Below are 20,823 nucleotides of genomic sequence, written 5' to 3' on the forward strand. Positions count from 1 at the left end.
TAGAATATAATTCCGTTGACAACGCTACAAGTTTACGTCTGTGTAGAGGTAAACAGTCGCGGAGAGAATATTCCCTTCGAAGACGAAGGATACCGACAATTATGCATTGTTTCAAAATACCGGCGTGCAGATAACTTTCTGTTTTACTTATAGTCGTAATTATTGTCACAGTAGCTGTTTCTTGCACGTGTGTATGAAAATATTCCGAAGGACGTAATAATACTTTGAGACATACTTTGAAAGTATGGGTATGCGAACCACCTTCTGTTTGTTCGAATAATAATCAGAGGTTTTATTGTTGTACCAAATGTCCTCGAGTTAATTTCGCTATAGTGCAAACAAGTTGGATAGAAAAAAAAAAAGAATAGTTGCTGTCGGGTGAACGGAAAAGCTTCGGGTATAAAAAATTCCAATCAAAAGTTTCAAACAATGTTATGCCAGGTCAAATTTATCCAGTGCATCAGTCTCTCTATTCATTGTATATATTCGAATTGGGCGATTTTTTTTTTGTTTTTTTTTAGGATATAAATTTTAGGAAAGCATATCATAAGCTGGTGGGTAAAAACGCGCATGTAATTCTATCAAAGTTAGCCGGAAGTTTCGGGTTTAATGAAAATTTAAAAATGGCGAGTCTTGTATGAAATAAGCGGAAAATTAAATTTCAGGGAGTTTTGTAATTTTGAAATTCACACCGCGTTCATCGTTGCGGTATTCCGTCTGCACGTGAAAAATTGTGAAGACGGAGGGGAATTTATATCGATTTTACATATGAAAGGCGATCATATACAGCGTGCCGTATAGTGCCTTGGGAAATATTTCGCCGTGTCGTAAATCAAGAGACATTTCTTCCGGTTCCGGTCCCAGATCACGTAGCTCTATTCGACGTGTGCGGGTGAATATAATGCTAGGCGATTACACTATGTCGATGTTATGCTAGCATCCATATCTAACAGGTATTTATGAATTCATAAGTGACTTATATGCAGGTGAGTTTTCGATGGACAGATGCACGATTATTTAAATAATATCTATATCGTACCAGACCTACCGAAGTACAGAAAAGAGGTTACAATATTCTTGTGTCAGCTAACGTATCCCGGTGAAGAATTTTGTTTGTAAAATTAATGGAAAAATATTTCATCAGTTTCCGTAGATTTAAATCCAGCGGCTAGCAAAGATATTGAATTCAGGAATCTTTTAAATTGAATGTTCTTTACACCGTTATAGAATTTATAATTCCGTGGACGTTCATGCCGAAATTTTTATTACGGACTTTGAGAGAAACTCAGAATGTGCGTTGATTTAGAATAGAATGTTAAATCGACGGGTGTATTTTTTGGATTGATGTTTTTGTTGAATAAAATTTTTCACCCGGTTAAAGCTGTTCTGAGTATTCAACATTTTGTCCAAGAGACATGATTTTTTCTCAGATCGATACGGAATTAATATTGATTACACATTAGTATAATAATTATCAAACTATGAATTCACATCGGTGTTTTTCTGTATTTACAAATATTATTTGGATTATACCTTTGAACACTTGAATATCGCATAATTCGCGTAAAAAATGCTCGTTTACATTTCCGTAAACAAGCAATTTACGAATTAGAACACTGATTGTTTATATTATACCTTATACACCTTATCTCAAATGGTTATTACACGATAATTATTGCGTCTGTGCGTTATGTTATGTTATATGTTTTTTTTGCAAATATATGGAAGCTTCGATTCTCCAGAATTTGAAAAACCATCGCAAACTTTCAATCACACCATCTCCCAATCTTCATTCCATTCGGGTCTGCTTTGTTATTCAATGTTTTCTGCCATAATCCTCAAACAGCCAGATTATGGTAACTAATTTGCATCGAAATCGATCAATTGTCAATGAATTTAAATTTAAAAATGAATATGGATTTAAATCTTACAGACGCCTATTCGTAATTCTAATACATACCTGTGTTGAAATGTTCTCTTCTGTAAAAAACAAAGTCAATATTTTAGATTGCACCATCAATAGTCTTCCGTTTTCCATTTTTCGGAAAAGAATTTCTTTCCTTTTTCGGCCTAAAAAAATCGCTAATCTACGCTAAGTTTTCTTTTATCATACATTTTCTTCCAGGCTAATTCATACTTATGATCTAAAATACAATATGAGAGAAAGAATTATGTATATATGTATAGATAATTCTTCAGAATCGTAAAACTGTTTTGATTAACATGCGATTAACATTTGACACCATATTGAATCAGTTCCGGATAAAAAGTTGGCGCTTCTTATGCGCATATATATACAATTCGTTCTCGCACTTCACACCCAAGAATCGAATTGCATTCAACTGCCGCATTGTTCTTAATTTCTCACCGACAAATGGAGAGGCCTACACGCACATACACATACACACATGTCGTTTGTCGATAACAAGTCAAGTGCATGGAGGTACCTCCACCTATACGCGATAATACCTGTCTATGAAGAAAGTGCTGCAACTGGTGCACACGTGAAAATTTGCGGTAATCAAATTACGCCTCTTTTCCATTGTGTATCGTACGCGGTTTAAAACTACGGTATTGAACCAATCGGTTTCATTACCATGATTGCCGTACACACAGAGACATAATATGTTCAATTTACCAAGTATCGGGATCTGCAATACGGCTACGTAAATGTTGTTTGATCGAAGAAAAAAATGATCAGAACTACAATTCGTATTATCCTAGAGACGCGAAATTTCTTCGAATTAAGAAAACATTTCTTTCGACAATTTATTGTATCTGGTAAATTTGATCAATTTATTTTCTCTCCTTATGTGGGTAGCAGAATATTTGCTCTGTGAGAAAATTTTAAACACGTAAAGTGAAATGAAATTTCATGTTTCGAGTCCCTTACTTTTCCATGAGTAATTTCTTTTTACGTTCCTTGTGCTTTCGCTTTTTAGCTTCTCGAGATATTAAGAATATCCTGCGATCCTCGCGCGTCTCTAATTTGTAAACTACATCCATCGGCTCATGATGTAAGTCATTGTAAGAGAAAACTAACATTGTCAAGTTTTGTCTACGACGTACATCACAATTTTTATACCATTCGCTTTAACGCGCAGCTTGAAAATTTTAACGATTCAAAAAAAGATGAAAAGGATTTCGCGAAGAAGAACTTAAAATTTTGACCGATGTCACGGAAGCAGGCTGCTACGAATCGGTCTCTTGCTGTAGTCGTCGTCGATGTCGTGAAGATCCGGTGGATCCGTGTAACCGCTATCATCGTACCTCGTGCATCGTGATCCCGGTGAAATCGGTGGATGAACGGGATGCACCGGGTGAATACTGATTGACAAGAATGAACATCACCATAAAAATGTCTCAACAAAAATGGTGTAAGAGATTGAAAAAGGGGACAAAACAGTTTTTGAAACTTCGCTTTTCCGATTTTTGAAATGCTTTTTCATTCACTTGGACCCTCTTTAGGTCGAAACCGTTTCCCTGAGTGTTCGAGTTTTGCAAAAATTGGCGAAAAACAAAATCGAAACTAAAGATCGCGTGTCTTTCCATTATCCGGAAAAGCTTACCTTGTGCATCTGGAGGGACTGGCTTCGAGAGGTTCGTCGTATCTTCTCGAGAGCATCGTGAAGTCGCGATGTGCAGAAACCATTTTCTGTAGTCTCGATATGATCTCGTAGTCCGGTGTGCAGATCGGTTCTGAGAGTAACTTTGCAACGGAGACTCGAAAGCTCTGTAACTGAATTTAAAAAAAGTCGATTAACATCGTCGTCACAACCGTGAACCCCATTAATTACTAATAAACTTTTCGCCTCTGCTCTGCCGTCGAAATGCGGAGCGATACGATTTGATAATCAGTAACTCCCTCACGAAGACTCGAGGCGCATGCCGGTTGTGTCAGATTGCCAAAAGCGATTCGATATTCCGCATCATTTCGCACGTGCCTCGGTTCGCAATCGACTTCTGCAAGCTCGCCATTGACAATTTCTTCGTGTCTCGTAGATATGTAAGTAATAACTTGAACGATAATGCCGATTTTCATGTGCCGTTAGACCCTGATATCACTCGCAACGACTTCGAGGCAGCGATTTACGTTAAGAGTTTAATTTTCACTTCTTCCGATTGGTTTCTTCTATTTCATTATCATTATTTCGTACCTGCGACTCCCTTCGCGTAACCTCCGCCAGGTTTTGTTTGACCTGGGCCAATTCATCCCTGAGAAGTTGCAGGGAGTGATCGTTTATCGATCTCTCCTGTTCACCGGTCTCGGTCACGGTCCTCATCTGGTCCTTAAGCATGGTCAGTTTCCGGTTGTACCTGGTCCGCAGCATCTCGCTTTCGACGAGTCGTTTTTGCAGCTCTTCAATTTTCCTGCTTCGTTCCAGAGCGGCTATCTGCATCAGGCGAATAAGAACAGGGATCGAGAATCGTACGTCCATGATACACGATAAAAGGCCTCAAAGTTTCAATCGGTCTTTCTCAATAATCTCACCACCGAGGCCGGTAATTAATTACCAGGCTTCGAAGAACGGCGCAATTACGCCCCGACACGCGATTCGCTGCGTCGTCGGATAGGTTTAATTATCATACTCAAATTTCATCAAACCACGAAGCTATTTAACGACGCGATCAAATTCACCTTGTAATCAGCAGCCTCGGTGAGCTGTCCGCTGATCTCCCTGTTCCTCGACTTTTCCTCCGTCAGCTGTATCTGAAGCCTATCGATTTGCTTCATTAGCTTCTTCACTCTGTGCAAAAGGTAGAAGAAAAAAATGAAATAAAAATTGTCAGACGGTCTATCGGGCACCGAATCTTTCGCTGAAAACATGGCTGCAAGTTCTGACGTCCTATTTCAAAGAAGTGTTTAGAAAAAAAACTATTCAGGACGCAGATAAAATTGATTTACGATACAATACTCAGCCCAAAAATACATCTTGAAAATTAATACAACCCACGGATCTTTTTTGAAACTTTATTTTCCACGGGATTCATGCTCACCGAAGATTGGCCTCGTCTTTTTCAGACTGCAGCATGTTCTTCATGCGAACACTGTCTTCCTGGAGAGACAATTTCCTCCGCAGAAGATCCAAGTGCAAATCTCTTCGCTGGAGTTGTTCTCTCAGTGTTCGTATACGGCGTTGCAGCTGGTAAACTACCGACGTCTATAACGATCGTGAACCAGTTGGTAAAACAGGATACAAGTCGTGTGTTAATAATAAAAAATCTGTCACACTAGAAATCCGGGAGGTATCCCAAAGTCGTTGAGTTAATCGTCTCTCCATTTGCTCGTATTTTCAATTAACATTGTTCTACCAACTCTCCTGGATTTCATTCTGCTGAAACTAAAGCAGCGGCAAAATGTGTGGAAAAAAAAAAAAAAAATTGTGGTAACGCCGTAGCGCACAGCTGCCAGGTCCTAAGATCAAGTAAAAATGGCAGAGTCAGCTGCACGCGACGAAGTTGATGATAATAATGTTGCAACTACATAATACGGGACATCATGATAATGCACAGTGAAATAGATGTTGAAGCGATTTCTTGCAGTGCCTACATCTTGACTACTGAGAGCTTACTTCTTTGAGACAAGGCAGTTCGTGGAAGGAGCGCTCCCGACGAATCCTTGGAAAAGTTGTGTAGTTGCAGCACAACAGCTAAGCACACATACACACACCCACGTATATTCGTATGTGTACACCAATGCATACTTGATTTTTCGTTATTTTCTAGTACAAAAAAAATCTAAGAAATCTAGTAAATCCGACCATTTTTGAAAATTTTCAATTGATTATCCTTTAGAAAACAAACAATTGATACGGACTTCTTGAGCTTGATTTGCGCCAAATTCATTCTACTGTGTCTCACCACTCTCGAAGTTCGATAATTCGCTCTAATTGAATCTCAAGATTTCAGATTCATAGAAGTTTGTAGTGTAATTGATTATGGGACTTGAACGAAACCGTCTTTCCTGCATCTGGACTCATTACTGAGCTATTGTCCAGGCAAAATTATATGTGTAAACAATAAGGAAGTTCCGTGTCTGATCGTGACGCAGGATATAAAAAATAAAATGCACGAATCTCACCTTGTCTACCATCTTGTCGCATTCCAATTTGGCAAGTTGTTCAGCGCGTACGAGAAGAGACTCGGTGTGAAGGTCGATTCCAATTTCCTGCGAGATTTCGTCCATCTGCATGGCTTTTCCAAGTCGATCGAGAAAATCCATGAACTAAAAATGATCCGACGTTCTATCCTCGTTGATTACATTCGTTATTTGGTTTAGCGTTTATTCAGTGCACCTCGTTAAACGCAAAGGTTGAATCTTTCTTACCGTTTGCTTGTCCCGGCGGAGAGATTCTCGAGAAAGCTCGCAGCTTGTCAGCTCTGATTCGAGCTTGTGAATTTTATTCTCCAATGCTGCACGCTCTTCCTCGAGCGATCGTACCTGCATCATCGTCGATTCCGTCATCTCGGTTTGACGATTGGCCGTGTCGTGTGCCACGCTCAATTTGTCCCTCAGAGCTTGGATTTTCTGCAATATTGGCACAGACGTTTATCCGGTTATTTTTAAACTTTCATCGATCCTTTATCGTTGAGCTTACCAGCTGCTGATCCTTGTTCTCGGTAAGGATCTCGCGAATTCGATCCTTTATAGCGTTCTCATGAGTCTCGACAAATCTGTTAGGGTTGCTAACGAGAATCGCCATAGACTCGAGGAGATGTCTGAGCTCATTTTGCACCCTTTGACATTTTTCCTCGCGTAATTTCAAGTCCTCTGAAAAATACCTGGGAGATTATCGACTGTCTAGGTTACAGCGCGACGGAGGATTAACGGAAAAATATCAAACAAGGGATCACCTCGGAGTTGGCAAATCAGAGCCTCTTGATTGGAAATATTTCCAGTCGCACTGGTTATGTTCCTGTTTGCATTCACGAGCTTGTCTCTCAGATCGTTCAGATCCCTCTCGGCGACCCTCAACTGCATTTCGGCGCATTCTTTTTCCTGGGGGTAAAAAACATGGAAATATATTCAAGCATCAATTTCTCCGCATCCGTCAGCGTAATGACAAACCTGTCGGAGACGCTCCAAGTCGAGGAGCTGAGACGCCGCTTGTCTCTGCACTTGATCCTTGTCGACGTTAGCGCGGTCCAGAGCGTCTCTGCAACTCCGAAGTTCCGACTCAATGCTGTTTAGGTGAGATTCTGCATTTGTGCTCTTCGATCTAAGTCGGTTCACTTCTTGGACCAGCTCCTCTGCCTTGTGTATTACAACGTCTGGACTGTGATGACTGCTGTCGCAATATTCCACCCCCAGCGAATGCGCCAACCTCCGAACAAAATCCTGCAAAGTTTTTCTCATGATTTTCACGCGATTTCATGAGAATTCAAAGTTCTGCCAGTTTTCTTTACAGATTTTTCATTTACCGAATAATTCTGTAGAAGATTATTTTTGCTGGAAGTAACAAAGTGAAGTTTATAGGAAAAAATGTTCACCGAGAAAGAGAGAAATTTTTTCTCAAAGATATCGAGTTCGGCAATAATTCGTATCAAAATTCTTCCAGCACGAGTCGAATATCGATCTTCCTGGTACCTTTTACTTCGTCTACGCACGTTAATCCGCTTAGAATATTTCTAACAAAGTAGCTAATCGATCGTGGACTATGAGGGTAGATTTCATGCACGCGAGGATTGCATATCCAATCATGTCAAGAGCGTTCTTAAATTTTATATGATTAAAGAAGAGCAGTTCATATACATATAGTCATGCTTGCCTGTAAATTGAGACGTGCTCTTTCTTTTAGCTGAATTTCCTCATTAATGTTATGCTCGAGTTGCCGTATCTTCTTCTCGTATTCGCGAACCTTGTCCTCGTGATACTTGGAATCCCGTTGCAAGCTTTGAATGGTTATTTCGCTCCTCCCCTGGCTGGCGTACAAAGTTCTTTCCCGTTCTTCAAGTTCCTGCGTACAACGGATACGGTATAAAATTGCCTCGGGAGCACTAAATTTCGCTCGTTTCATTTTCATGGAAATTACGGAGCTCGACAAAAAAATTCAATCAACTCTGTACGAACTTGTATCCGCTTTTTCAGACTCGAAATTACTGCATTCTGCCTCGCTGCCTGTTCCCTAAGCTGGTCAGCCTCCACCTGTAGCTCGACCACTCTCTGGTCACGAGATCTCACCGCACTCTTCATCTCTTGGAGCTGTACACGGTAATTAATCAGACATCGATTCATCAGTCTGCCAATAATTACTGCTAAATTTTCAAACTTTTACCATTTAGCCAGAAAATAATACTCACATCAGTCATAAGACGGTCCCGCTTGTATTCCAAGGCAGCAAGTTCGCTTCTAAGAGTCGTTGTCACGTCATGCGTCATTGCATCGTCCAATTCCTGCATCTGTGAGTGCAATTATATCGTGGTTTCATTTCTTTTTTTTTTTTCCATCGAATGGAGTCTTTTTACAGAAAAGCCAAATTATCTTTCTCTGAAGCTGTACCAAAGAATATTCATTAACTCACCCACTGAGTATAATTGTACCCATTGCATTTTACGCTCTATTCAGTTCGCCACGGCGAGCTCCGTGATTATAAAAAAAACACGCAGACCTACAGAATTGTTCTAAAACTTTAACTGTAACTTCTGTATCTCGAAGCAGTTTCAAACTGCAGTACAGCAATTTTTCGCCCTTGCTGACGAGCAACCGAACGTACGTGCATGGCAGTTTGGCATTTTAATTGCATATGCGTAGGCGTATATGAATTTAAAAAAAACTAGGCTGGAAAATGCGATTTAATTTTTTGATATTAATTGTGTAAACACATAACTAAGGAAACCAACGCCAAATAGAATCAAAACTCGGATTTTAACCACTTCTTTGATGTCCCGTCGATTTAATAACGAGACTAAACCAGTTTTCGGGTAGAAACGCGATTCCGTACCAAACGGAGTTGAACGAGGACTGGAACTGGGAATGATCGTCGGGGTTCGTTATGCCGTATATTATGTATTATATCTCCGATCACTGTTTCGTGACCGAAGTCGTGCTATGCACGAAGATGACTTTGCGGCCGGCATGCTGCTCGGCTATAAATAAATCAGCAGCCAGGTATTCCGTGGATTATGCCTAACTAAGTTGAGGTCAAAACGATGGTACCCACGTTGCGCAGGAATGCCCTACATAAAACGAGGGAAGGGATGAATTTATCGAAAAGCTATAATAAATAATTAATCCTCTGCGCGATGTATTTTTTGCCCCTATAAATTCTTATACCCGTTATCGCCTGTCTTCAATGGGTATACGCTACGACATTTACGGAGAAAGAAAACAGCTCGCTTTCGTATCTCGTGGATTTTACGCAAACATGATTTTTTTCCCATAAAAGAATTCCCCTGTCATGACGTATGCGGCGTACATGTAATTGTTGTCGTTTTTTCTGATACATAAATAGAACAGTATAGCTCTGTGGCTTCAAGGGGAACAGTCTGACGAGTCGAATCGATTATTTTCAGCGCTATGGTAACCTGCCCTTTGCCCACCTGCAGGTCGATATACCTGTTTCTTTACGCGGTGTTACGTATGTTATGCCTTGTGGTCTCTGGTCCCATTGATTAGCAGTCGGAGCTTAACTGTAACTGACCGATCATTGAAAAAGCTCGATTCGTCGAATGGTTCAATGATCGATTTCACAATAAATTATCGTGCAAGAGACCAAGAAAAATATGTTTTTGGCGTCAAATTAACAGTTACAGTCAATAGTGATACGTTGAGTTTTAATAACCGCGTGAGAAGATATTTATACGAGGCTTCATAAACATTTTTTACTCAATGGGCAATTTTCAAACAAAAGAAGAGATTCAGTTTTTTGAAATGGATTACACAGTGGGTGATACTTTTCAAATTCAAAAAAATTTGAAATACGCGATGTGTGTACTTGTTGTGATCTGAACCGGTGCAAAATAAAAAAAGCATCGTTATAAATTTTAATTGAAACCTTTTGCGGCGAAGAAATGCAAAGTGTTTCGAATATCTTGAGATCCTCTTCGTTGTTTCCTCGTGATTCCATCGCTTCCTCTGCTGGGGAAGCCATTATTTGCGTTCAAGGTAACTTCAAGGCTCACTGCTCACGACATGAATTACATTAACTTTTCGGTACATTCCAATCCGCTGTTACCAATCAACACTGCACCAAAGTTTAAATTATTACTGACTGACAAGTGTGAACGTCGCATTTTCACGAACGAACAATCGAATTCTCGCGGTTCTACTCATCGGCCCGAAATGAAAATTGTTTCACGTGACGATTGAATGTCAACACTGAAGGGTACCTGGTGCTCGACGCCATTTCTCCCCTAGCCCTGAAGATAATCGAAAAGCATCGATCCAAGAAAATAACGAACTTCTTTGACAAGGATGCGGAGCTTAACATTTCGTTAGGTTGCTAGGAGTGAAATCAATGCTACACGTTCGCAACCTACGCGTACCTTTTGCCCGATCTGATCGTTATCATCGTAATCCACTTCGTTAGAGATCTTTGCCCAAATACCTGGAAACGAATCAACAAGCTACCGATTTATTGCAGACTTACGTGTGTAGACGAGTGTGGTATTATTGCATATTCACTGGTATGTTATGATAAAAACGAAATCGGTGCAAATGAGAATCGTATCGTAATCAGTTTAAAGATTCGGAGACTTTTGAAATTGCTTATAAATAGATAACGAGTATCAAGGTATGTAATTTGAGTATGTTTTGTTCGTACAATTTTCTCGGTCCGATACAGAATGAGCCGAGATCGAAACTTAACGTTATATAATTAATTACAGAATAGATTACATCGCAGCAAGTAAGAGTACTGAAATTTTCGGAAGCCAACTGCAGCTACAACATTATTTCCGAATACTGCGCGTTATATCTAATTCTAACGATAACAATCAACTAGACCCGAATATAATAGACTGGAATATTTGTTCAATTTAACGCGTACTCTGGAAATCGAGTGAAACTCTTGGACTAAATGCACCTCTTGAACAACCTTGGAAGTGAACACACAGTATCTGAAATTGCAATAATGTGTAATGAGATTTTAAAAACTTGCAGCCGGCGGGCTGTTTGAATTCAAACGGTTTGGCGCCTAGGACTACTTTTCTCGCTCACGGAAGACGCATCCGGCGTGGAACGGCCAGCTGTCGGGCGTAGCAGTACGAAGTGTCGCAGTCCAAGATGCCATACTACAATTTCAACTCGTTCACAGGTCGAATTGCGGAAACAACGCACCCGCAGCCGTTTTATCCACTCGTGAGTGAATTCTGTAAATAATCAACAGTTACTTACGAGAAATATCGCACCCTGTCAAGCCTCGGGGTGATCGTGAATCGAAGTCTCGCTGCTTTCCACGAACACCCGAAACAACCGAATACGGTTCCCGAGCTCGCGAAAAGCAGACGACTCCATTTTTCATTCACGGTCGAAACCAGTTACGACACCCAATTCTTACTCGAAAAATCGTTCCAAATATTCCGACTGAGATTATCCGACAATTGAAATCGTATGGACCAAAATATTGATCAGTTCCTGAATTACGTTGCAGTTACGTTCAGTATAGAGATTTCATTGCAGCCTGTTCGCTCTCGTCGCTGACATAACAGCTCTATTTTACCATTTTTTTTTTACCGTAAATCGGGCAAAGATTTACTATAATAGATTGATAACGGTCACGAAAATTAAACCCTTATTATCCGAAACTTTGTCAATAAATATTTAGACGAGTCTTAGGTCGAATGAAAATTTTCTTTTTTTGGTCATTGCGAATAACATAATCGACCGATTGAATTTAGAAATAATATCGTTTCAGGCACCCCATCGTCTGGATCTTGCCGAGCCACCTAAAATCATGTACGACTCATCGCGCACCAAGCCGGTGCAGGTAGCATCCGCTTCCACCTCTGCAAGGCCGCAATCTACTCTGTCGCCTGAACTGCTCAAGAAGTACCAAAAGTTCCAGGTACAACTATTCAAGAGAATTTTCAATATGAGACTTGCAATGATCCTAACCAGTGAAGTTAGAAATACTGCGAGGATACTAGAATGTGAACTTATGTCTGCTTTGTTCGTTCTCAGGCACCGAACAATATCCCAGTACATCTGAAAGGAGGACCAATGGACAAAATTCTTCTTGGAACAACAGTGGTCTTGATCGGCATTGGATTGATACAAGCTGGTGATCTGATCTACAAACTCGGCTTTCCAAAGAAATAATTCGTCGACTTTGTGTCATGTCAATGTTCGAAACTATAGACCTGTATAGCGTATTATTATCAATATTATTATGTCGCCTGTGTGACTAGTGCACATAGGCACTTAATTTTGTAAAAATAAACATTCGAAATCCTGTGAAGATAATCGTTGAACGAAAATTGAATGTCTTGGGAAATCGTTTCGTTTTCATTGCCTACATAGTTTTTTTTTTCAACACTCCAATTTGTAGCTTGAATGTTCTCAAGTTGAAGTAGGCTGAAAAACAAATTTTTATTTCCCATCTTCGGTAGCGAAATTCTACAGTTGCGTAAGTATTTTGTCATTTTTATAGGTTATGTTAGATTAACATCGAGTATCTCATTCACGTTACTAAATTATGATAATGTTTTTTTTTCAAATTCATAAATCGACACGAGCTGCTATCTCAAAATTTTTTCTGCTACAAATATGATTTTAAATGACTTATCGCTAGCATCTACAGATGTAAGCATTGCGAATGACAGCTGTGAGCAGACGGCTTGTCAGTATGCTATGTCCATTGTGATTTCGTATGTGGGCGTATTTTGGTGTGAATATACTCGTTATTACAGAGTAACGTAGGAATATCGTTGGTTAATCGGAATGGAGAAACCAATAAAGCCCAACATAATGTTTCACCCGATTATTTCATCGATACAAAAGATCGCCCTGTACGAAACAAAATTTGTAAGTAGAGATAACCTCAATCTTTGACGTATCCTTTGCCGATCTTGATACTTTCCTCCTGTCATTCAACGTATATATGAACAATAGACCACGAATGATTTGTCAGATTATATAGAGTAATAGACATATGTTTTTCAGTGCTTTTATTTGATGGGCTCGAACAATACGCAAACGAGATTTCGCGTTTTGCAAATCGATAGAATGTCCCCAAGGGAGCTGATAGTTCATGACGACAAGAGGGAGTACACGAGCGAAGAGATTAAAGATCTGGTTAACAAAATCGATATAGGTAACCGCAGCCGGATGGGACAGCGAAGCAACACTGGCGGAGTTTCCCGTGTTGTATCGGCGTTTGGAATAATTGGTAAATCATTCAGCAACGTGTTACTTGTGGAGAATGAAACAAGTTGGACTGGGTGTTGGATGATGGACGATCAAGTTTAACCAGATATCATCATCCTCATATGATTTTAGATTAATCGCTGTTAGTTGAATGCCAGTCTCACTCAATTGCATGTAAAATGCTTTAGACTGTATCACATTTCACCAAGAGTTCTTGTGTAATTCTCCTTGTTTTTTTTTTCACTTTTTTTTCTTTGTCTTGGTCCTATTTTTTGCATAGATTTTCTATTTTAGTCTATTCGTAGAAAATATTGGGTCTCTTACTCTCGCAGCTTTCAATATTGACTATCGTTTTAATCACCGTCACCTTGAGTCTTATTAATTGCTTCTGTTTTGAAATTGTCTGATTGAAACACAGTCAAATATTGTTCGCGTGTCGTCTTGATTTTGTTTACTTTTATTTGAGGATTGAGATGAAAAATATGCATAAGTAAATGAATATGACTCAGTGGAAAAAAAATGTGTCAATGCATTCAATATGAATAAAATATTACTCAATGCTTTTGAAAACAACTTTCAAGTTGTACAGTATGTCGATTATTCCATACTTTAGTATGCAAATAAGATGATAAAAGATTACAATTTTGTTTTAATTAAACTCATTTTAAAAGTATTGAGGTTTTTATAACAGTTAAATAACATTCTGACTGAAAAAAGAATACGAAGCTCATTTTGTTCCTAGCTGCTCAATTATTTTATCCATATTTGGCATAAGTGAGAAGCTAGTAAAACCTAAACTGCGCTGAAGAGACCCAGTTCACTCACATTTATACTCGCTACTAAGGCAAACTTAATCACGAACCAACAACAACCTGCGAGGCTACTAACGAAGAGCCGCAGAAACAAGAATTGCAAGCAACACAACATAAACCAACCCAAACACGATTCACCTGGAAGACAGTATGGCAACGAGATTCTTTTCCAAGGCTAGTACCGGCTTTTGGCCTCCTTGGTAAGGCTTACCACGCTCACTGACAATTAGTTACATCTTACCCATAACACGTGTCACATACTTCATATTGTTTACTTTTTGTTTGTAATCATTTATACCTTTAATGTGCTTCAGCAGGCAGGCATGGGTTGGTGTTGAATAAAATTCGCATGAAAGTATCGTCAGCAATAAATCATGTAAAATGAAAAGGTCTCGCACAGTTGCCCTGTATTCTAGCATGTTGAAACACGCTGGCTGCACTTCCGTAAAAATCAAGCATGTAGAGTATTTATCACTTGTAGTTAGAGTCAAATGTGGTCTGGGTAACGATTACTCAGAGAAAGCATGTTTTCATGTATTCAGAAGCATTTGTACGTTAATCATAAATCATAAATTCTTAATCCATAAACAGTTTATATAATTTGAATCGGTATAAAACTGTTAATTTAATGTAGCTGATGTATCTTTTGCACGATTCATTTAGTAGTGCTGAGTCAATTGTCGATCCTTATTATGCATAGAGCAAGTTCTGTAGTTTGACATCGTCGACATCGAGCTAATTAAATATAATAATTATCTTTAAACACACTTCTACCACTGTCCTGACATGAATCTGGCAACTTATAAACCTTCTATGCTCTCTATTAGGATTCGTCCGTTTCTTGGAGGGATACTATATCATTCTGGTTACAAAGAGGTGTCGAGTCGCTGTAATCGGTCACCATACCTTGTACAAAACGGAGGACACTGCCATGATTTACATTCCAAATGATACAGTCCGACTTTTTCATCCCGATGAACAGAGATATGTAAAAATGTTTCAAAACATTGACCTTAGCAGTAATTTCTACTTCAGCTACTCCTACGATCTGACGCAGACCTTACAGTTCAATATGGCGCCACCCAGACACATCAAATCAGACATTCCAACGGCAAATCCAGAAAACAAAAATGAAGCGGACGATGTTGAAGATTCTGAAGATTTTTTCAACATGTGGGCGTTTAGAGAAAATCCAGAGACCAGCGAGTATGAGAATAATGTGTTAGCAGCTTATTTCAAATGCAATCGGCCGGTTAATTGTTTGAATGTAATTTTTTCAATGCATAAATATAAACTTTCCATTTTCTCACTTTGTCAGATTCGATCATAAAATCGTTAATTACGGAGTACGCAGTAATCCGAACCGGCGCTTTGTGTGGAATTCACACCTCTTGCTACCTGTAGAAACATATTTACATCCTGATTGGATTTTATACATAACACACGGATTTATTGGACAGTCCAATATCAGCATTTTTGGGAGGTCAATGTACGTCACTATAATCGCTAGAAGAAGTACCAAATACGCAGGGACCAGATTCCTAAAGAGAGGTGCAAATTTTGATGTGAGTTGACAAGTTGATACAACTTAGAATTTCGTTTTCACTTGCAGGCTGCACTTTTAAATCTCTGAAACATTAATATAATTCAGGGAGATGTCGCAAATGAAGTAGAAACCGAGCAGATCGTCCATGACTCAGGTATCAGCTCTTTCAGTCACGGCCACTTCAGTTCCTTCGTACAGATGCGCGGCTCTGTCCCTGGCCACTGGAGACAGGATGTCAGTAAAATGGTTCCCAAACCTACGATCACCTGCGATCTGACCGATCCTTACGTTGAAACTGCAGGTATCGAAGGTTTTTCACAATATATTACATTGCAAACATTAAGGAAATCAAGCGGGTAATAAACTTGGTAACCGTCGGTTTACTGTAGGTGCTCATTTCAATCAACTATTGAAAAGATACGGATCGCCAATCATAATATTGAATTTGGTGAAGAAGAGAGAAAAGAAGAAACACGAAAGCACTTTGAGCGAGGAGCTCAGTATGGCTGTGAGATACTTGAATCAATTTCTACCACCCGAACATATTATACAATATATCAGTTTCGATATGGCTAGAAAGAATAAGGGGTGAGCCTCAAAATGCTATTTTATTATTCCAAACCTTCTTGCCCTATTTTACTACTAATCTTACAGTTATGATATTCGTTCAACAGCAAAGAAGCGAATGTAATGGGGCGACTAGCGAATATAGCACACAGTGCTGTACTGAAAACCGGAATCTTCCAATCACAAAATCCGTACTACAGCCAGAGAAATTTGTTCTCAACAGCTAATAGCAACAAGAAACCTCACAGGAATGACTTAAACTCGACTCTTTCAGGCATGACAAGAAACGATTCAAAAACAACGCTCAGCTTAAGTTTACCGCGAATAAGTTCTACCGGTCAATTTACATCTGATCGCGACAGTAATTCAAAGGCGTCAGAAGGTCTGGAAAAATCGGAGATCGATTCGATTGAAAATAAAGTGAGACAATGCTTTATGAGGAGAGGAACTGTGCAAACTGGAATCATTAGGACGAATTGCGTGGATTGCTTGGATCGAACCAACACAGCTCAGTTTGCAATTGGAAAATGTGCCTTGGGCTTCCAATTGTGTGCTTTGGGAGTGCTAGAAACTCCAAAGTTGGAATTCGACTCCGACTGCGTACGGCTACTTGAAGAGCTGTACGAAGATCACGGTGACACTTTGGCATTGCAGTATGGAGGTTCGCAGCTGGTACATAGGATAAAAACATACAGGTAAAAGAAACTGGACTGCTGACGAAGGACATGACGTCAATGCATGTAGAAGTAAAATATTGCTGCAATTGATGTTATTTCCAGGAAAACTGCACCGTGGACGAGTCAAGGCAATGATATCATGCAGACGTTGAGCAGATATTTCAGCAACACTTTCAGCGATCAGGAAAAACAACACACAATTAATCTCTTTTTAGGTCTGTGAAAGTGCATCGGTTTTCTAGAAATTATTAGTTCATGTGGTTGACTTGGCATTTCGAAGTAACAACTGTCTTCTCAATGCTTAGGATTATTTGTTCCGGAAGAAGGAAAAACTCCGTTATGGGAACTTGTAACTGATTACTACCTCCATCACAAGCCAGCATGTAAATATACTCGAAGAACAAAAGTATTGACTCAATGGTGGGATAAAAACGTTTTGAAGTGTCTTCCTTACGCTCTTAATGAAGTCACCAAGTCTTGTTCAGAAATGATCCAGTTACAGCACACGCAAGAAGAAATGGTAGACGTATATTACGATTATCATCGGTAGGATTATGCTTTTTTAGTGCGAATTACTCCGTCGCAAAATTTTACTGTAAATTGATATTGAATTTGCATTTAAACATTTCAGCCCTCACGAATTATCAGTATTAGTCGATGTGTATGCCTACAAAATAAGCCACTCGGTCAGAGATTTTATGCCTAATTTTACAACAAACTTCAGCCCCTTTGCTGTGCGAGTAAGGCCAGGGAGGAGACGAGAAGAAACAGGTAACAAAAATGCAAACATGAAAAATCCGTCTATGACTGGTCAAAGCAGTACCAGCAGTACAGCGTCTAGTGCCAGGTGAGTAAAGCTCTGTACTAAGATCGAATACGAGACAGTTTCCGACTTCGATAACAAGTTGTTCCCGTCTATTCACGCAGTTCGAGTTTGGACTCTAGCTCTGACGATGACGAGAGCCACCAAAATGCTAACGACTCTCAATTGACTGCATCGAAGGATAGTTCTGATCTAGTTTCATTTGAATCCCTGTTTCCGACAATGCGAGAAGTCTACGGAACCCAACCAGAGTCTCCGAAGAGGGCAGATATTCTTTTGTACAAAAGGTAAGCAGGCATCGGTTTAATTAAGAAGTGTAATTACTCATGCCAAGTATATTTTCAGGTATGTGCTAATAGGTAGGAATGCAACCTATCCAACAGATCATTCAAAAATACGATCTAAATTGGTTCAGCAGGCATCCTTTCCAGAGTGTTTGAACGCCAAAGTTTCTCTTCCTCTTGTAAAAGACGCGAGTATCAGTATTTATGGACAATACGTGAGGAGAGCCAAGGTATAAATAAAATGTATAATATTTTCATGAACAGTTACGAAAATTATAAGATCGCGATATAAATTTTGGCTCTCGTTTTTAGATCGGTGGTTCAATGCCAAATCCTAATGACATGATTTTGTACGAAAATTACGTTCAAGAGCAAATGCTAACTAGACGGAACGGAGTATGCAGAAGTTCGTAATTCAATCATAGATATTAAGCCAATTATTTGTAATATATATACATATATATATATATATATATATATATATATATGAATTTAAAATGCATTTAGACCAGAGATATTTATCATTAATCTAATAAACGAACAGCTTCAAGATAATTTTCGCTGATTCAACCGAATACTTTTCTTCGTGGGATACAAAATTTGAAAGGAATGAAACATTTGCTTTAGTCAGCGTGTAATTTAAAGTGCGACTACTATAAATGCAAAGTAGGGAAACAAGAAGTGGCGAGTGAACGATGTGATTCCCAGTAAGTATTGACGTGTAAAATGGAATACGATGATTCAATATGTGTAATTGATCACTTAGATTTTATTGGAATCGAGAATAAGAAAGATACAGGCGCACGATACATAGTTTGGTACAGATTCCATAATTCCCATGGCCTGGAGAAATGAATCGGGCAAAAGATCTACTTCAGCTTCTTCTTGGGGCGGATGTTGTTTGTGTGGCCACACTTCTTCTTGCGGCAGTTGGTAGCACGGGGATGGAGTCGTGCATAGCATTTGCGACAGATCATCTTGTCGCAGTTGTATTTCTGGGCAAGAATACGGAGCGTGGGTTCAATGACACCACCGCGGAGTCTCAGCACCAAGTGAAGCGTAGATTCTGAAAATTGGGATCATATAATTAGTGATTTCCATCAATGTGTATACAGAAATAATTTTTGAGAAATTGGGTAAAATAATTTTGCTCGATGAGTCCTAGTTAGTCGCTGCCAGTCAAAAGATGCAACGACTTTACCTCTTTTTCAGTGATTTGCTTTCACTTCCATTCAATTCCGCATTTTTTATGTATATATAAACATTTAATCATCTCAGCAAAGCTGTTAGATGAAACATGGTGTTTTAGGTAAGATAAAATCAGCGTTCGGATAACAGAACAAATGGAAATGAAAAATATAACAAAAATGATCCAATCATTGATTCTCTTACCCTTCTGGATGTTGTAGTCTGAAAGAGTACGGCCATCCTCGAGTTGTTTGCCGGCAAAGATGAGTCGCTGTTGGTCTGGAGGGATTCCCTCTTTGTCCTGGATTTTAGCCTTGACATTTTCGATGGTATCGGACGCCTCCACCTCAAGGGTGATGGTTTTGCCCGTCAGGGTCTTTACGAAGATCTGCATTGTGGCTCACCTGCGCAACAAGCATATACACGGTTATCAAAATTGTTTTTCACACAAAAAATATACGGTTCAGGAAAAAGCGGGTTAAGGTGGGAAAACAAATATTTTAGATAGAATTTTTTCGAGAGGTGCACGCTATCTAGCAGATTGATAGCATAACCTAATCCGACTGATGCACGACTTCCATTAAAGAGGTGAAAATAGGGTTATTCGCTAGTCAACGTTTCGAATTACGAGCAGACGACGCGGACGCGAAATCGCTAGGCATTTACGGTCGTTGAAATCACGCGAATTGTATAAAACTATCAGCGCTCATACCGTCGCGGAAATCCGGATTATGACGTTTGTCCGAGAGCCGGAATGGATTCGGACGAGTGGAACCGTTTAACTAGACTTCAATTGCTCCAAGACCGTGAATTAGGGAGTAGAGGTATTGGGCGAAATCAAAGCGAGCGTTAAAAGTAAAACTGGAAAATTTCGAATCGGATGAATTCATCCCATGCGCATGGGGGTCGACAGCAACGTTGTTTCCGAGCAATTGTTTTGTCAACATTTCGTTGGAAGCGTTGCGGAAAATTTATCGAGCTAAGATCGGGCCGACTCAACATTGTTGGGATTTTCGAGCACAGTCGACGGTTCAGTCCGGTTTTTGGTACCAATATGCGAAATATACAGAAATTACTCGACTTACCGATTCGACAACGTGTTTGTCGCAAGCCTACTTAACGGAAAGATTCGCCGCTAGAGGCGCTCCAACATCCGTTTCTCTTACATTCGAGACTATCGATAAGCAGGCCGGCTGGTGCGTCACTTTGCAGTCGAATCGTTCAGCGCTCGATTCTGATTCAAAAGAGGATTATCTACTGGCGGGATGTCTTGAACTGTCTTGAAATTGTAATTGTCGGAGGAATTAAAAAACGGTCACCTCAAGGCAAGTTTTCATAACTATTACTCTGCGGGTAAGTGATAAAAAGCCGTGTTACTGATCTGCTCGCTTCTTTATCGACGGGAGATGTTTAACATGCAATTTCATAAGTCATGCAAAACCGCACTGCATGGGTAACAATCTTAAACTGTTGGCATTACATTTCAGTTTTAAACGAAAGAGAAAGAACGTAATAATCAATTTAAAGTGAGCTGAGTACGTTTCGATAATCATTGTTTAAAATTTTTTTAACCACAATGAAATTTCTTTTTCCCATTAAATTATTTTTCCAAGTTTTATA

At 39.5% G+C, this 20,823-nt stretch overlaps 4 protein-coding genes across 12 annotated transcripts; 2 read left to right on the top strand and 2 right to left on the bottom strand.

The window, feature by feature from the left end:
• Positions 1 to 468: 468 nt before the first annotated feature.
• On the bottom strand, positions 469 to 10,438 carry LOC124299699 (coiled-coil domain-containing protein 170). 2 transcript variants are annotated; one of them, XM_046752993.1, is made up of 15 exons: positions 9,996 to 10,438; positions 8,302 to 8,400; positions 8,072 to 8,203; positions 7,770 to 7,958; positions 7,070 to 7,339; positions 6,856 to 7,000; positions 6,600 to 6,772; positions 6,329 to 6,529; positions 6,083 to 6,226; positions 5,574 to 5,651; positions 4,999 to 5,162; positions 4,640 to 4,748; positions 4,158 to 4,394; positions 3,570 to 3,739; positions 469 to 3,327 (listed from the first exon to the last, which is right to left on the bottom strand). In XM_046752993.1, the coding sequence occupies exons 1-15, from the start codon at positions 10,089 to 10,091 to the stop codon at positions 3,177 to 3,179; spliced, it is 2,358 nt and encodes a 785-aa protein (XP_046608949.1). In that variant the 5' UTR covers positions 10,092 to 10,438; the 3' UTR covers positions 469 to 3,176. The 2 variants fall into 2 exon arrangements, with proteins under 2 accessions (XP_046608949.1, XP_046608950.1); XM_046752994.1 differs by lacking the exon at positions 9,996 to 10,438 and adding an exon at positions 8,523 to 8,590.
• LOC124299703 (cytochrome c oxidase subunit 7A1, mitochondrial) lies at positions 7,214 to 12,417 on the top strand. 3 transcript variants are annotated; one of them, XM_046753000.1, is made up of 4 exons: positions 7,214 to 7,222; positions 11,218 to 11,299; positions 11,856 to 12,005; positions 12,122 to 12,417. In XM_046753000.1, the coding sequence occupies exons 2-4, from the start codon at positions 11,225 to 11,227 to the stop codon at positions 12,257 to 12,259; spliced, it is 363 nt and encodes a 120-aa protein (XP_046608956.1). In that variant the 5' UTR covers positions 7,214 to 7,222; positions 11,218 to 11,224; the 3' UTR covers positions 12,260 to 12,417. The 3 variants fall into 3 exon arrangements, with proteins under 3 accessions (XP_046608956.1, XP_046608955.1, XP_046608957.1); XM_046752999.1 differs by lacking the exon at positions 7,214 to 7,222 and having other exon boundaries at positions 11,199 to 11,299; XM_046753001.1 differs by lacking the exons at positions 7,214 to 7,222; positions 11,218 to 11,299 and adding an exon at positions 11,475 to 11,590.
• A 336-nt stretch (positions 12,418 to 12,753) lies between these two features.
• Positions 12,754 to 18,570, top strand: LOC124300315 (polyphosphoinositide phosphatase). 6 transcript variants are annotated; one of them, XM_046754268.1, is made up of 14 exons: positions 12,757 to 12,964; positions 13,103 to 13,328; positions 14,151 to 14,318; positions 14,946 to 15,339; positions 15,437 to 15,683; positions 15,770 to 15,965; positions 16,054 to 16,252; positions 16,339 to 16,926; positions 17,011 to 17,123; positions 17,214 to 17,454; positions 17,540 to 17,755; positions 17,836 to 18,018; positions 18,077 to 18,245; positions 18,328 to 18,570. In XM_046754268.1, exons 1-14 carry the CDS (start codon positions 12,881 to 12,883, stop codon positions 18,427 to 18,429), a joined length of 3,126 nt encoding a protein of 1,041 aa, XP_046610224.1. In that variant the 5' UTR covers positions 12,757 to 12,880; the 3' UTR covers positions 18,430 to 18,570. The 6 variants fall into 6 exon arrangements, with proteins under 6 accessions (XP_046610229.1, XP_046610224.1, XP_046610225.1 ...); XM_046754269.1 differs by having other exon boundaries at positions 14,946 to 15,324; XM_046754270.1 differs by lacking the exon at positions 14,151 to 14,318 and having other exon boundaries at positions 12,758 to 12,964.
• Positions 18,571 to 18,764: 194 nt separating this feature from the next.
• LOC124300316 (ubiquitin-60S ribosomal protein L40) lies at positions 18,765 to 20,422 on the bottom strand. Its single transcript, XM_046754274.1, has 3 exons — positions 20,289 to 20,422; positions 19,408 to 19,607; positions 18,765 to 19,081 (listed from the first exon to the last, which is right to left on the bottom strand). Exons 2-3 carry the CDS (start codon positions 19,595 to 19,597, stop codon positions 18,885 to 18,887), a joined length of 387 nt encoding a protein of 128 aa, XP_046610230.1. The 5' UTR covers positions 19,598 to 19,607; positions 20,289 to 20,422; the 3' UTR covers positions 18,765 to 18,884.
• Positions 20,423 to 20,823: the final 401 nt, after the last annotated feature.

This window comes from Neodiprion virginianus, chromosome 3 (genome assembly GCF_021901495.1).
Source record: "Neodiprion virginianus isolate iyNeoVirg1 chromosome 3, iyNeoVirg1.1, whole genome shotgun sequence".
NCBI lineage: Eukaryota > Metazoa > Arthropoda > Insecta > Hymenoptera > Diprionidae > Neodiprion > Neodiprion virginianus.

Coding starts and splice junctions, on each gene's coding strand:
- LOC124299699 (XM_046752993.1), bottom strand. CDS start 10,091: ATGGCTTCCCCAGCAGAGGAAGCGATGGAATCACGAGGAAACAACGAA. Junction 7,340..7,769: donor GAGCACGTCTCAATTTACAG/GCAAGCATGACT, acceptor AAAACTTTGCAG/GATTTTGTTCGGAGGTTGGC. Junction 6,227..6,328: donor TCCGCCGGGACAAGCAAACG/GTAAGAAAGATT, acceptor GATCATTTTTAG/TTCATGGATTTTCTCGATCG.
- LOC124299703 (XM_046753000.1), top strand. CDS start 11,225: ATGCCATACTACAATTTCAACTCGTTCACAGGTCGAATTGCGGAAACA. Junction 11,300..11,855: donor CGCAGCCGTTTTATCCACTC/GTGAGTGAATTC, acceptor ATATCGTTTCAG/GCACCCCATCGTCTGGATCT. Junction 12,006..12,121: donor AGAAGTACCAAAAGTTCCAG/GTACAACTATTC, acceptor GTTCGTTCTCAG/GCACCGAACAATATCCCAGT.
- LOC124300315 (XM_046754268.1), top strand. CDS start 12,881: ATGGAGAAACCAATAAAGCCCAACATAATGTTTCACCCGATTATTTCA. Junction 16,927..17,010: donor CATAGGATAAAAACATACAG/GTAAAAGAAACT, acceptor TGTTATTTCCAG/GAAAACTGCACCGTGGACGA. Junction 17,124..17,213: donor CACAATTAATCTCTTTTTAG/GTCTGTGAAAGT, acceptor CTCAATGCTTAG/GATTATTTGTTCCGGAAGAA.
- LOC124300316 (XM_046754274.1), bottom strand. CDS start 19,597: ATGCAGATCTTCGTAAAGACCCTGACGGGCAAAACCATCACCCTTGAG. Junction 19,082..19,407: donor AGACTACAACATCCAGAAGG/GTAAGAGAATCA, acceptor CCCAATTTTCAG/AATCTACGCTTCACTTGGTG.